Here is a 14,406-nt window from a genome sequence, read left to right on the forward strand (position 1 = left end):
CAGCCCTTCCCACCTGAGGCGGGGCGCGGGCGAGAAGTGGCGCCCGCAGCCTCTCGCCACTTTTCCTCAGCGGGGGCGGAAGCGGTTGGGGCCGCGCCCAGGGCGGGCCGCGCCGGGCCCGCTGCGGGGAGAGCGCACGACCCGCACCAAGGGGCGCGCCCTAAGTAACGCCCGGGGACAGCGGGTCCGGCCAGGAGCGCTGCCTCCCCTCGGCCACCCCCGCCCCAGCACCAGCTCTACACAGCCGCCCGCTCGGTCACGCTCCGCCTTAGCCCAACGGAGCGAACTTGGGCCGGCGGCGGGCGTGGCGCAGGAATCCCGCCGCCCTCGTCCCCCGTTATCCCAGCGCTCTGGCATTAATCGTCTCCTTATATGGACACCAGAATGTCTGACGTCATCTCGACTCTGGGAAACTAGCGCCCGCGCAACCAAGCTTGGTTGGGAAGGCGTGTGGTGCGGRAAAGGCAGGGGGCGGAGGGGAAAGGAGGCTCTGGAATGTTGATGGACGCGGCGTTGCGCCACTGGGAAAGGCGATCCCGGCTCCGCCATTGGGCGAGGCGGCCGGGGGCGGGAGCCGCGGGAGGGGCGGGCTGTGGCGGTTGAAAAGCCGCCGCCTGGCTGAGGAGCGGCGCCAGTGSGGTGGGCTCTGCCAGCGGGTGGCACGAGGGCAGCGAGTTCGAGTCCCGCCTCCGCGAGTCTGAGCCGGCGGCCCCTTCTCCGTGTGCCGTACTCCGCTCTGGGGCGAGGGGAGGTCCGAGTGGTCCTTTGGTTTCCTCTTCTTCCTCCGTTTCCTCTTGGCGCGGAGGCCGCGGCTTTCTCTGTGGGGCGCTAGCCCGCGGGGACAGAGTTTGCCAGGAGTTTGTGCTGAGTTCGGGCCCCGGCCCCCCACCCCGCCGCCGCCATGCCCGTCTTCCACACGCGCACCATCGAGAGCATCCTGGAGCCGGTGGCCCAGCAGATCTCCCATCTGGTCATCATGCACGAGGAGGGGGAGGTGGACGGAAAGGCTATCCCGGACCTCACCGCCCCCGTGTCGGCCGTGCAGGCCGCTGTCAGCAACCTGGTGCGGGTGAGTAGTGGCGGCCGGCCCGCCTCCTCGGCGCCTTCTCCCGGGAGCGACTTTGGCCGCCGGGGCCAACTTGGGAGTCCGGCCGCGCCCGCCCGGCCCGGGCTGTCGCGGACAGGTGTCTCGGCCCCTGGCCCGTGAGGACTGGCCGGCGCGGCGGCGGGGCCCGGCAAGGGGTTAAGTTGGAAGGCTGTCTGGACCTCTGCGGCTCCCGCCTGGAAGCCGCCTTCGTGTTTGCCTGCCCCGGCCGGCGAAGGARCCGGGAGAGCCGTGCTGCGGAGCAGTGAGTTGTCCCACCAGCGGGTTGCTCACCGKCTCGGAGCGAAGAAGCCTTTGCCCACCTGAGGAGCGGCATCACATTAAAGTGCAGTAGAGCGCGGTAGTTGCTGCTGTTCATAACCCGCCCCGAAACGCCTCACAGATGGCTCTGATACGCTGTGTGGTTTTTTGCTGCCTAGGAAACTCCTATTTTAAGTGTATGAACTATAAAAGGCAAAATACTTACTTGACGCGAGCCTATCCTAAAAAACCCAAACCCAACCAATAACAAAGCCCAAACCTCTCCGGCATTTGGGTTTCATTTTTGAATTGGTGAAGGCTGTCCGTTCCTTATCAGTGCAGGAGTTGAGGCAGCACAGACCTCTGGTTTCCAGGCCAAGTCTGGCMCTGTAAATTGTTCTTGTTACATAGCCTGGAGTGTGAGGTACTGTTTGCTTGTGGGAAGCTAAAGGTGACGGAAATTTGGCTTGACTCTCGACTTCTTGAAAGCAGTTATGTGCAGCATGTCACTTTAAGATCTGAGTACTTGCAGAATATGGACACTGCAGTTTGAGAAGTGCAAGTGACTAATATATTTGAAATGTTTCAGTTGTGTTAGCACTTCTATAATCAACAAAAGAATAACGAACTGTTGCAAGGCAGAAATGATTTCTTTGATATAGAAAGCACTGTGACAGTGCATACTCTTCTACTGCATTAAGAATTACCTGGTAATACTTACCTTGCACCTTTGTTAAGCTTGCTTACAGATACTGAGTTCATTTTTGAAYATCACATGTTGCTTGCTCATTTAGAATCCTGTAAAATTCTGAAGTAATTCCTGGCCAGAAATATACCTTGCCAGTAAACTGCCTTAAAATGTATAGCTATGCACAGTTAAAATACTGTCACTGCTACCCAATGTGTTAATGCACTGAACTCATGAGGCTTGTGGGCATAAGAAACTGTCAAGATGACTAATGTATGTGATGTGTTTATCACGTTTTGGCCTGTAGTACTTGCTACTGCTAGAATAACTTGCCACTTTGAGGTTTTGCAGTTTGCTACAGCTCTTGGCCCCATTACTGTAAATACTACAGGCTGCCTAGARTACTTGTGCTTCTTGCTGACTATAGCAGGCATTCTCCTTTTCATGAAGAACAATCATTCTGCAGCAATTCACTGATGTAATAGGTGTTTTGGCTGTAAGGGTGTGAAGCCTGTGTATATGAAATACTTTTCCTTGAAAGGAAGACGGAATAATGCTTTGCTTCTCTGAGCAAGCCCTGCAACACTGGGTTGTRTGACTTTTTCCCTGCCCCACCTTTCTGTCATAAGAAACTTTTTCTGATAAAGTCTCATTTATTAGAGGAATGCAGAAACAGAAATAATTTCCTTCTGCAGCTTGACAATTTCAGCTCTTCTTTCATTTTGGACTGTTTTGGAAGCCTCTGGTTTTCTTTTTTCTGTCTGCTAGCTAAATAAAAGGAAAGATTGTTGAATTATTTTTTTCTGTGTAATTCAGAAAAAAGCAAATAGAAGTGGTGTAATCCAGATTACCTGGTAACGCATGATTTTGAAGTGTAAAGGTGATTTGTGAAAGAGCAGTTTCACAGGAGCAGTATTTGTGCAGGCAGGGTCTTCTGGTGGCTTCCCAGGTGACAGCAAAGATGGAATACAACCAAGAGAGTAATGGCTCGTTGTGCTGCTGTCTGCTCAGGATTCTTCGTGTAGTGTGAGGATCACGAAGTACATAAAGGAAAGTACTGATGAGCAGAGTTTTTGGTGATAAATTTTCCATGCACAGCAGCACTACTATACAGCTGCCCAACCTATAGTTAAGATTCTGCAGTTTGGAAAATGCAGTATTTAATTAACAGTTGTGCCTGTATGTAACTGCTGGTAGCAATGTTTGAAGTGTTGAGACCCATTCTTGTGGAAGGCCTGGAAGATGCACTGTGAGGGGAAATGGGCTAGGAAAAGACTATATGGCTATGAGGAAGGGTCTGTGTACAAAAACTTGAACACTCTGAGATGGAGTTAGCACAATACACTATTCAATATGGAACAGAGGTTGATAGATATGAGATTCTTAAATTAGGACTATTAGATGGCTCAAAAGGGAGTCTTCCTCCTACRTATCCTGACTAGAGACTTCATTCCTTCAGCATGCATTTCTGTACTTTCTGTCATTCATGTTTATGCTGTATTTTAATGTTTGCCTGAAGCCATCATAAATTACATGGCCTTTTTGAATGTAAAGTTGGCGCACTCAAGAAGACCTATCACAGAGATACCTTCTTGTCAGAATCTAATTTTAAAGTAATCTTGGGGAGGAGATAGGCCAAGTCATTGTTGAAGTTATTTCATTAACATAATCTTTACAAGTTGGTCTTTCCTGTGGTAAACTACCAAAGGAAGACTTGCAATGTGCAAGTTTAATTCCACTGCATCYTGATTATTCTGTTGGGGAATAGCTTCTGCGTAGTAATTCTCACATTGTTTTAAAGCATTTTGGTGAAATTTCTTAACTGTGGGATAAAGTCCTTGATGCCTGTGCAAAAATACAGTATGTGGAGGTAAGCATTAGAATCTTTTTTTGCACAGAAATCAACTTTGACTGGAGCCAAGAATTTGAGGGAGAGGCTTCAGATACCACAATACTATGAATGTACTAAATCAGTCCTTTTTTAAACTGTGATGCTTARTGTTTGTTTTGACTATATTAGTGGTGGTTGTGTGCACTTTTTTCTTGATATTTGTAACTTGTCATGGGACATGTACAGATCTATGCCTCCCCGTCACCAGTTTATTATATTGTTACATATTGACACTGAAAGAAATGGTCAAAAGAGCAGATCATCTGAGCTCTACCTAACTCAAACAGAGTAACAAATGAATGAAAACTAGAATAGGCTTGAAGATCTCGAGAGAATAAGACTTTTCACTACAGCTTTCTAGGTCTTATCTAACAATGAGTAATAGAAAGTAGTGAATGGTGTTTTACAAATAATATATATTTTTTTTTCTTTTTGAGCTAGAATATCCTAATTCAGTGTACAGCAATTTCCTCAGGGATCATTTGCCATATTGTGGGAACTGTGGCCATATGCTCTGAGAAAGAGGATAAACCCCATTAGGGTGTGTGCATAGGAGGGCCTGGGAGAAGAGTGATTAATCAGACAGAAAGCAACTTTGTAATAACAAAAGCACATCATAAATGTCTTTCTTGCTTTTATCTGTTAGGAATCATCTTTGCATAAGTGATTAATTAGTTTCTGATTTGAATGGAATAATCTCTTTGTTCTGTTATTGAGTTTGGATACTTAATTTATACCACTCTCCTCCATCAGCTTTAAAAGGAGTCTTTTGTTCTCYCCTCCTTTAAATGTGCACAGAGATGGTGAATATCTCCTCATATGCAGCTTGCTTTTTTGGACATAAAAACTGAATCTATTATTGTGGGATGAATAGTCTTTAAGTGGCATTTGGGCTAAAAAGTTCCATATGCCAAGACTCTGGTGAATACCACTCCTGCTCTGGAAAAGTTACTGTATRCTTTCTGCTGCATGAGTCAATTACACCAGTATGGGAGGAGTTAAACCCGTGTTAAGGGCTGGTGTTTTTAGCAATTTATTCTTCTTGATGCCTGGTAGCTTTAGAGAGAATTGTAGTTTTGCTTTGTACTTTGAAACAAGAAAATACTTTTCTCCTCATAGTGATACTGGACTGTAGAAGTGGCACTCTTTTTAGAGGTAGATAAAAAATCGCCAAACAAAATATGGTTCAGAAATGTGTACCTTTATAACATAAATGGAGTAATTTACAAGTGTTTTCCCCTTCCCCATATAGTTAAAGTCTGTATTGATGAAACAAATCTTTGAGAGGACTGGGTGGGGGTAGATCCAAATAGAGGTTTTAAGATGTGTTTGCCAATGTGGTCTTAATGSTAGGTACTGGAAATGATGCCAGTTGATTTTTCAARGGAGAGAATAGGCCAGTCCTAGTCAGTTCATGCCTTGAGTAGTAGTTAATTTTGGTAGTGGCTTTGCATATAATGAAGATTAGCTTTATATCCCTGCTTCTCTGTTGTACTCTTGGGTGTGTTTCTCCTAAGCTCTTGTTTCTGACTGCATTGTCTTACTAAGTCTTACTGGCTTAATACTACTCACACTGACAAGGAAGTCAGAGTTGCAAATTAGACCTTAACAGTATGTAGTATTTTTTTTTCTTTAGTGCCCAAATTATATTCTATCACTTGCTCAGTCAAATGCTGAGAAGCATTTGCTTCTGCAGCCACAGTTCTTAATTTCTGAAAAGTGRTAGCCTTCCTGACATTTTTCTTTAAACACAGCAATAGGAGTATTGTTACTAAGTTTGAACAGTTTTCTGTAACTGTGTAACTGCTAAAGGTTTATCCACTACATTAATTGAAATGTTCTGTTGAATAATTTCTTAATTAATTTTTATGACAATAGGTGAGAAAGGATTGACTCTATATAATCTCCTGTAATTGGAGTCTAAAGTACCAATGTGTGTTGAGCCATGGAAATACAYGACAGATGAGTGGATACTGCAGCTATCTTCATTTCAGAGGRTACTTTGTGGATACAAGATGGCTTGCTGCATGGGGAGATGAAAGAACAAAATCAAGGCTAGATCTTCTTTCCAGTTACAAATATTTCACCAATAAGTATCTTTTACAAGCACAAGCCTGGCAGCTCACAACTGAACTGGRGGGAATGGTGGCATGACCCTATGTGCATAATACTTTGAAGTAGGTCTAGTTTGTCCCTGGGGTAAACCAGGCATTAGTGCTTCTGTGAGAATATGAAAAACTGACTAGAGAATCAATAAAGGGGCAAATCTTTCCTTTGCTTACTTTGCCTAATAGTTGAAGTGTACTGAGGTATGACTCGTACTTGCCCATAACCTGAGATTAGAACCAAAGATTTGTGTCAAAATATATTGAACAACTCACTTTGTAACTAATCTCTTATTCAGAAGTCAATATTCTGACGCTTCAGGAGAGTTATTTACAATATGAATAATGAGCAGTGGATAACAATAGTGGCTAATGGAGGGGGACAGAAGCAAAAAACTGAAAACCTCTTCATTATCAAATGCTTTCCAGAGTTTCTGAAACGGTCAGCTCATTGATTCCTAGTTGATGATGATATCTTTCTCTCACTGAGAAAACATTTGTTGGAACAGTTTCCCAGTACCCTGACTTCATGGGTAGGGTAGGAAACTGATGATTCATGTTGGGTTTCTGGAGTAGAGAGTGGAGAAGAGAAACAAGCTGTTTCTGTTGGTGTTGGCCTAGGTTACTTATGAAGAGACSTATTGTAATAATGTTGCATTGCAGTTTTCATCAATGGCTACACCCACAGAATAGCAAATGTAACTTMTTTCACCAAATAGAAATTTTCCTGATGCCAAGCTCTCAGTGTATCTTGGGGACCTGGGGTTGCTGAAGGCAGACATTCTCAGAAAAGACAGAGATAAATAAGGCTTTGAGTATAACATATATTGTGTGCTGTAATCAGACACCCACACCTATCCCACAGCAGGCCCACATTTTACCTGTTTTTATTTTGCTGCTGTATTTACACCAACACTTTTTGTTGTCTTTCATGCTTCTCACTAGGTTCRGCTCTAGACAGACTTTGGGATGGACCCCATCCCTGCGTGCTCAGCTAATGTCTCTATTCCTCCTGGCAGGAGCCTTCTGTTCATTCAGGCAGGCCTCCTGCCACTTTTGATTTTCATTCATGCTAACCAGATGAACCAGCTTGGAGTAGGTGATCCTTGAAAATCAACCACCTCTCCTGAGCTTGTAAGACTGTATCCCATGTAATTTTTCCAGTTAGGGCCCTGAAGAGACTAAAGTCTATTCTGAAGCTCAGGCTCTGGTTTGTTTAGTTTCTTCCTTTCAGGATTCTTAATTACATCATCTAATGGTCACTCCATCYGACATTGGTGTTCCCAATCGATTCCTCTCTGTTTCTAACAGCAGAGTGCCTCCTGCCTTTGGCTCCTCAATCTGTATCTATCAATAAAAGATAATTAGAGCTTGCAGTCTGAGAAAGGAAATATACAGGCAGTTTTCATATTAAACTGATTTTTTGTGATGGCCTAAAAAGATTTGATTTCAGCAAATATTGTTCTTAATCTTTGTCCTCAGGTATACCTGGTATATAAACAAWGAATAACAGATCTGAGAAAGTATTGCTTTGATTAACTTTCCAAGCTTTATGCTCAGATATCTTTGTGTGTGTAGCTTAAAATATTTGATTATTGCAGCTSTTCTGGTCTCATTGCTCAGTGTTCAACTTCCTTTGTGGGAATAGTGACACACAATGGTATTCAATTTGAACTCCATTTTAGTAGCTGAACCTTAGCATCAACTAAAGACAAGCCTGTCCCTCCTGAAATGCTACAAAAACACAAGAAAATAGCTGTGGTCATTAATTTTCATGAATAAATACAGTCACACAAGTGCCATAGTAACAGTAAGAAAAATGGTGGTTAGTTCTTCACCTCTGAACTGATGAAAGGCACTCTGGTCACCTTAGTTAAGTTATTGTATGGTRGCAAACTGTAATGAAAGTTCTCAGCCTTTTTTTTTTGAATGGGTTTCCCATCAAAATGGGAAGTTTGTTAAAGGCTGAGCCAGGAAAGTCCATAGCAACTTCCTGGCCCAGTTACATCTTTCAGCCATTTGCTGGGTATCAGCTCTTCAGTTTCAGAAGTCTGACTCTTCCTGTCAAGCAGGGAAGCTGTTAAGAGCTGTCATCTATACCTTGAGTTATTCCAGCTTTGTTGATTCCTCTGCTCTTTTCCAACCTTTTCCTGAGTTTGAAAGASGCTACATATTGCAACTGTTTTATATGAGGGAAGCATTAATAAAACTTTCTTCTCTTATGCAGGCTTTAAGTAGACTGATAGTCAGTACATGTGAGACACAGATATGTTGTGAGCTGCCAGAGTTTTTGGATGGACTTGGTTCCTGGTGACCACAAACTTACAGTTAGAACAAATGGACTTATAAATGAGTGTAATACCTATCTGTGCATAGGCAATGAATGGTTAAACTCTTCAGCTCAATATGGGATATAGTAGTTACTAACTGAGTGGAACATTTAATATGTTAGCTGTATGCAAGGTGGCACCTTCCTATTTAAACTTTGGAAACATTGTAAGTTGATAACATACATTTGTGTACTTGCTTAGGGGAAGTACACAAAACTGTAYTTTAAAACTGAAGTGTCTGATGGACTAAATATTTATCTAAAGAGTTACCACTAGAAAAAGATTGCTGCATTGAGCATCCAGATGGAAGTTACTGGATGTTTAACTTGTTTTGGTGTGACTGTTTGCTATTAAAATCACAGGGGTTTTTGTAACTTTGGTCAGGATTAATCACAAAGATGTTTTACATTTCAATCTCTGTGTATWCAGGTATCTATTTGTCCTTCAGCTAGGTCTTCAAAAGCTTTTGTTTTTATACTTGATAATAAGTTTTCTTTCAAGTACGGAGTGGGCTCTGTGACTGTTTTCTCAAATTACTGCCTGACTCCCRCGGGTTTTTAGGCGAGCTAACAAACTGACTAGTGTTTGGACTACAGTAAAAATCACTTTCACAAGCCTAGCTGTCTTTGCAGCTTTTGCAGCACAATGGTTGTGCTGAATAGYAGAGATGAATAAATGAGGTTTCTCTCGAACTACAGAGTAGTAGCAAAAAGATCACTTTTTATTTAGCTTGTCCTGATACAATGACAAAAAAAATGGATTGTGACGGGCTAGTAGTTGCCAAATTACTGGTTTAACTGTAGCATGTGAAGTGCTTTTTGAGTCTTTGTCACACCTATAAAAAGCTCCCTATTTCTCAAAAAAATCCCAAGGATGGGGAGTGGGAACCTCAGTAAATTTTTGGTAGGTTTGAGTTAGACTTCAGCTTTTTTCTGAGAAATAAAAACATAATAGCATGTCCTTTCTTTAGTTTCTCTTCAGTTAATGCTGGCCAAACCTGCATTCCTTAGCTCTCAGACCAGGTTCCACTGGAACTTGAGCTGKCAGACCAGCTGAGCCCAGCCCACCCCCCAAGCACCAGGAAGGAAGGAATGTATCTTTGTGTTGATATTTTTTCTTTTTTTTTCCTTCTCTCCCCAGCTTGACATCAGCAATGATTGTAATTCAAAGCCACGGAATATAAAGTGTTTTATCTGTCAAGTGCAAGCAAATTTCTTGCATAACAGCTTTGTTCTGGCAATTTGGAGCGGACTGGGGGGATATTGTTGGAATATCTGCCTTGTTCTCCAGCTACTCAGAGTAGTGAAATGCTAAAGATATTTTGTGACCCCAGAGTAGCCACTAATGCTACAAAGCATTGTTGCAGCAGATATTTATGTGTTTGTCTTGCACTTTTTTGTCGCAAAGGGTAAACTTTTCTGCATGTGGCTTTTTAATCATGATCACCAAAATATCTGTAAGTTTCTTGGTTCCTGTGTGACAATGGAGGTAACAAACTGAAAGCATTTGTAAACTTGATGGATCTAGCATTTGCTCTCACAACTGAGTGCAATTCCTTTCTCTGGATAGATGTTCCTGCTAGCTTGCTAGGTGGCCCAAAACCTTGTATTTCTTTTTAGCATRGTATAATGATTGTTGAGAAAAGTGGTTCTCTTCTGTTCTGTTGCTATTAAATTGGGAGCAACTTCTTCAAATAGGACAAATTGTTGGGAGCAAGTGTAGCTTCCTGTTATAGGAGTTGCTTTTAGTTGGATTTGCAGTAATACTGATATTCCTTTTCCTAACTATGTAATTGTAACTGGTACAGAAACTTCATCTCTAATGTATTTATTTCACCAAGCTTTAAAGCTTTTTCATTAMTGTTTATTACACTTGTAAGAGGATTTTAATAATTGGAAATGGATGGCCCTTTAATATATTTTTCCTATTGTGGAGTTATTTGTCCAAATTGTTATAATGTGACATTGCCATGGTTTACTGTTATATGTGAAATGGATGATTTCTATCTTTGTAATGTGCCTGGCGTGATGGAGCTCTAAAATGCTAATAAATTGCAGAGAAGGAAAAAAATGCTGCTGTTTTAAAGAAATTGAACTTTCTGATGTCTCTTTATGATTACATCAAATTTAAAGATTAGTTTTGAACACCTTTTATAGAGGCTTTGCTTCTCTACAACTGCTGAACTAACAATGACTAGGCTTATTCCTTTTGAATGCATGAGATGAACCCAGATTTTGAACGGCTTTGCCAATTATGGGAATTTAACTAAAGAAGCAGTTTTTGCCTAGATATTTATATGACATTGGACTGTAACCTTCAAGCTGCTTGCTTATATTACCTGATTTTCCTGCATGGTTTCAACAGACAATTGAGTAGTTCTAACATGAAGCTACTACTGCTGATAAAGTCTGTCCATCCTGTCAAGCATGTGCAGAATCCACTGTCTGCAGTAACAGGGCCAAACAAAYCCACTGGTATAAAGAAAATCACCACAGATTTCAGTATGATGTGAACTAGGCATTCCAGTAGGGACTACAAGGGTAAGAGTAAAGCTTTCATAGTGTTGTAATTGAGTGAACATRGAGAAATAGAATGTAGTGTATATTAACGTTAGCTCAAATCATTGTTTGAGAAGTAGAGTGGCTTCAGCAGTGATTTGGGTGGAAATAGGTTTTAGCAGCTGAATGCTGAATGTGAAAGTGGCTAAGAGGAAAATCTACTCTAGATGCATGGAAAATAATAATTGTTCTGAGAGAGAAATTAGATCTGTAGAATGAATTAAATGATAAAAATTCTCAGAAGAATCACTGACTAGGAATTGGATTACACTGCTCTTATTGGTTATGTCATCCCTTARTAGAAGGTTTTGACTACACTGGGAACATGTGCTTCTATGCCATAGTTTATAAGCTTTTACTACAGAAAACCCAAACCCTCTTCAAGGTATGTAGTTTCTATTATTCTCTTCAAAGTATATAGTCTTTCATGATGAGTCAATAAAGAAATAGCAAATGCTGTTGAAAGTAGTTGTTTTTAAAGCTTTTKTTGATGTTATTGTGGTTTGTTATAKGTTATATAGTTATATATAGTAAGCTTAAGAGGTTAAGGTTATATAGTTAGCTATATAGGTTATGTAGTAAGCTTAAGATTTATTAAAACCTAATTTTAACAGCTGGAATTAATGCTGCATCAGACACTACTTCATTTGATTTTTAATTTAATCTATCAGTTCTTTCTGCTGATGGCTGCTTTTAAGGACTTTGCAAATTCTTTGTGGTGGCTGCACATAAGCGARTAATCTTCTACATGCTGAATTCCTTGCAGAGATGGTATAAGGGGTCATGGACACAGAAAGCAAAATCAAGCTGAAAATGATACCAAGTTTCTGACATGTTTTCAATGGCGYTGTGAATGAGTACTGTCCCTTGGAGAACAGCCTACCACATCTAGTTAAATTCTCTTTAATGTAACAAGATACTGTTGTAGCTAATTATAAGATTGCATTTAACAGGTGAGCAATGATTTACACCATAAACTTAGTGTACACTAGAATTAACTGTTAGTCAAGTAAAATGAGACTTATGAAAGACAAATTGTCCAGTGTGCTACAGAAGGTGGATAATTGTAGACTACAGTTGCTGTATCTTTTTTTTTTCCTGGTGAGTTTTGTATATGCCCAAGGGTCAGAGATGACTTACATGAATTATGTTACTTGACTGAAGAAGAATTATAATGTCCTAAAGTAATTTTAACTTGAAGTAGTGGTTTGGAAAAATAAACTCTTCTCTTGRTAAAAGAACTTATTTCCAAATTATAATAGTTCTGTAAAAAGTCTCACATAATCAGTTTGTGGTTTTTACCCTTCTGTTAAATTAATTAGCCCGTAATTAGCCAAGCCATCCAGGCCTCAGCTCTGTACTGGTAAAAAAAAAAAAAATTAGTAGGTACTAACTCTGCATGATTTGGTATCCAAATGATGCTGGTTTCTGTTTTCCATGTGGTTCTTTTCTCGTAGTTCTGTATTTTGTGCGGACAACAGGATTTCCTTAGCCTTAAGCCAGTTAAATTTTTCTTAATTGCCAGTGTAGACAGGTAGGTCAGTTTGTTGCTGTTGGGGACCAGATGGCTGGTGTGTTCCAATTTGTTTGCCAGATGACTTTGAAATTGCACCTTGCTATGCCTGGAATGCAGTCTCCAGGGCAATCCTGAGAAAAGCAGGAGTCAGTGCACAGCTTCCATGCTAACTGGAAGGACAAATAGATATGCTCTGATTCAGCAGTCTCTTTGGTGTCATGCCTGGCTTCAAGGAAAATTCATGACTGATACACTGCTGGTATATGTGCATTGTTCATTTGGTGTGAACTAAAAGCAGGAGGTGAATTTAGCTGCACATTTCTTTGGATTTTTTTTTCAATCTCTTATTGGCCTGTTTCCCTACAGAGAAGTAGAAAATTCTGAAGCTTCTTTAACCAGTGGTAAGCTCACTAATTGCAAGTGACATATCAATCCCATCTATGGTTCAAGATGAGTAGAATGATGAAGGTATTGGAAATTTGTTTTGTTAAGGCTTCTGAGAACCTTTGAAAGAAAAACAGAATTCTGTGGTTTTGAAAGAATTGTAGCTTAAGACTCACTTTTTTCAGTCTTACTGTATGAGAAGAATGAAATTGTGATGAGTGACCTGTAAACCTGTTCACTCTGATTTTTTTAAAAAACACTTTGACATTGCATGACTTTTCTGTTCACAATTTGGAAAAAATCCTGTCTTTACTGGAAGTTATTTGCATATGATAATTTTTGAGTGACTTGTGAATTTAGATRAGACAAAAGAATTTAATGATGTATCCCAAAGCTCTTTGACTTGCGTCTGACGAAGTCTGACGCTAGGCTGCTATGCCAGCATGTACAYAATCCTGTTGTGGCACATTTACAACATGGATTATGGTAGCTAAGGGTTAAGGTGTGATAAACATTCACTTCAACACCTGGATTTCTAAAAGTGCTGAGTGAAATAAATTGGAATACTGRCAACTGGATGTTCTTGATAGTGTAAGTAAAGACCGTGTGGGTTGCATTTAAAATACTGTGACTGACAAGAACCAAGATAAACAGCCAAGTCCTGTTTTGCTTCTCTTTGCTGCCATAGCTTCTTCCCAAAAACAATGCAGAGACTGTTGTCATTGTAGAATTAAAGCAAATACTTAAGTTTATTTTTTCAGGACATCTAAAGAAATTGGGAAAGAAGTTACAGGGAACTTGATGGGATTGAACTGGTGAACAAAATTTTTTKGGGGAGATTTAATGCTCCTAGTATTGTATCACAATCCTTCCTGAAAGCTKGCAAAACATGGAAGAAAGCATAAACCAGGTAGTGGATTTTTATGTGAGTTGTCCTATGGTAAAGTTACTTTTGTAGCATATGGACCTAGGTCACTTTGTGTGGCACTTGGGGTTGTCAAGCAAAACTCATTCTGTAGCTTATTYCTTGAGGGAAACGTGGGGCTCTGCTAGTGTAACAGCCAGGGCTTTCATGTGTTCACTGGATGATGATGAGGGAATATTTTTAGGCTCCTTGCTAAAATGATGGATGTTTTAAATTAAGCTTCTGGAACATTGCAAGAACTAATTCTTCTAAGGTCATCTTCCCTTTTAACAGGGGAAATCATATAAGCTGTGAGGAAAATTTCACTTCCAGCATTTGGCAAATTGTCAAACTGGTATTGTCAACATAGGCATTCAGAAGAATCTTCGTTTAAAAAAAATTAAATAAAATGACCCTCAAACAATAAACTCCATCTTAATTATTTGTGTTTTATTTGATATGATACGTGCAGTTTGTTCTTTCAAACTGCAGAAGTAAAAAGGGTTAGATATTACTGGGTGCTTGTGGTGTCTGTTTAAACAAACTCTTGGAGAATTACAGAAGCTGAAATTATTTCTCCTTCTCACTGAGCAGCTGTTTGCTATGTCCAGCAGGCTAAGAATGGGGGCTAGGGACTTGGTCTTGTTTTTCCTGCAGTAGAAGCAGACATGATAAAAAAACTGCA

General features: G+C 40.9%; 1 protein-coding gene across 2 annotated transcripts in view; it reads left to right on the forward strand.

The window, feature by feature from the left end:
• The first annotated feature begins 611 nt into the window (after positions 1-611).
• The window catches only part of VCL (vinculin), a 51,541-nt gene continuing 37,746 nt past the window's right edge, over positions 612-14,406 (forward strand). For both annotated transcript variants that reach the window (XM_057383454.1, XM_057383453.1), the window contains exon 1: positions 612-1,069. In XM_057383454.1, the coding sequence (XP_057239437.1) occupies positions 902-1,069 (168 nt within the window). In that variant the 5' untranslated portion in view covers positions 612-901. The remainder of the gene's footprint in view (positions 1,070-14,406) is intronic.

The sequence above is a fragment of the Malurus melanocephalus genome, unplaced genomic scaffold (genome assembly GCF_030028575.1).
Source record: "Malurus melanocephalus ecotype Western Australia unplaced genomic scaffold, MMel_1.1 scaffold_634, whole genome shotgun sequence".
Taxonomy (NCBI): Eukaryota; Metazoa; Chordata; class Aves; order Passeriformes; family Maluridae; genus Malurus; species Malurus melanocephalus.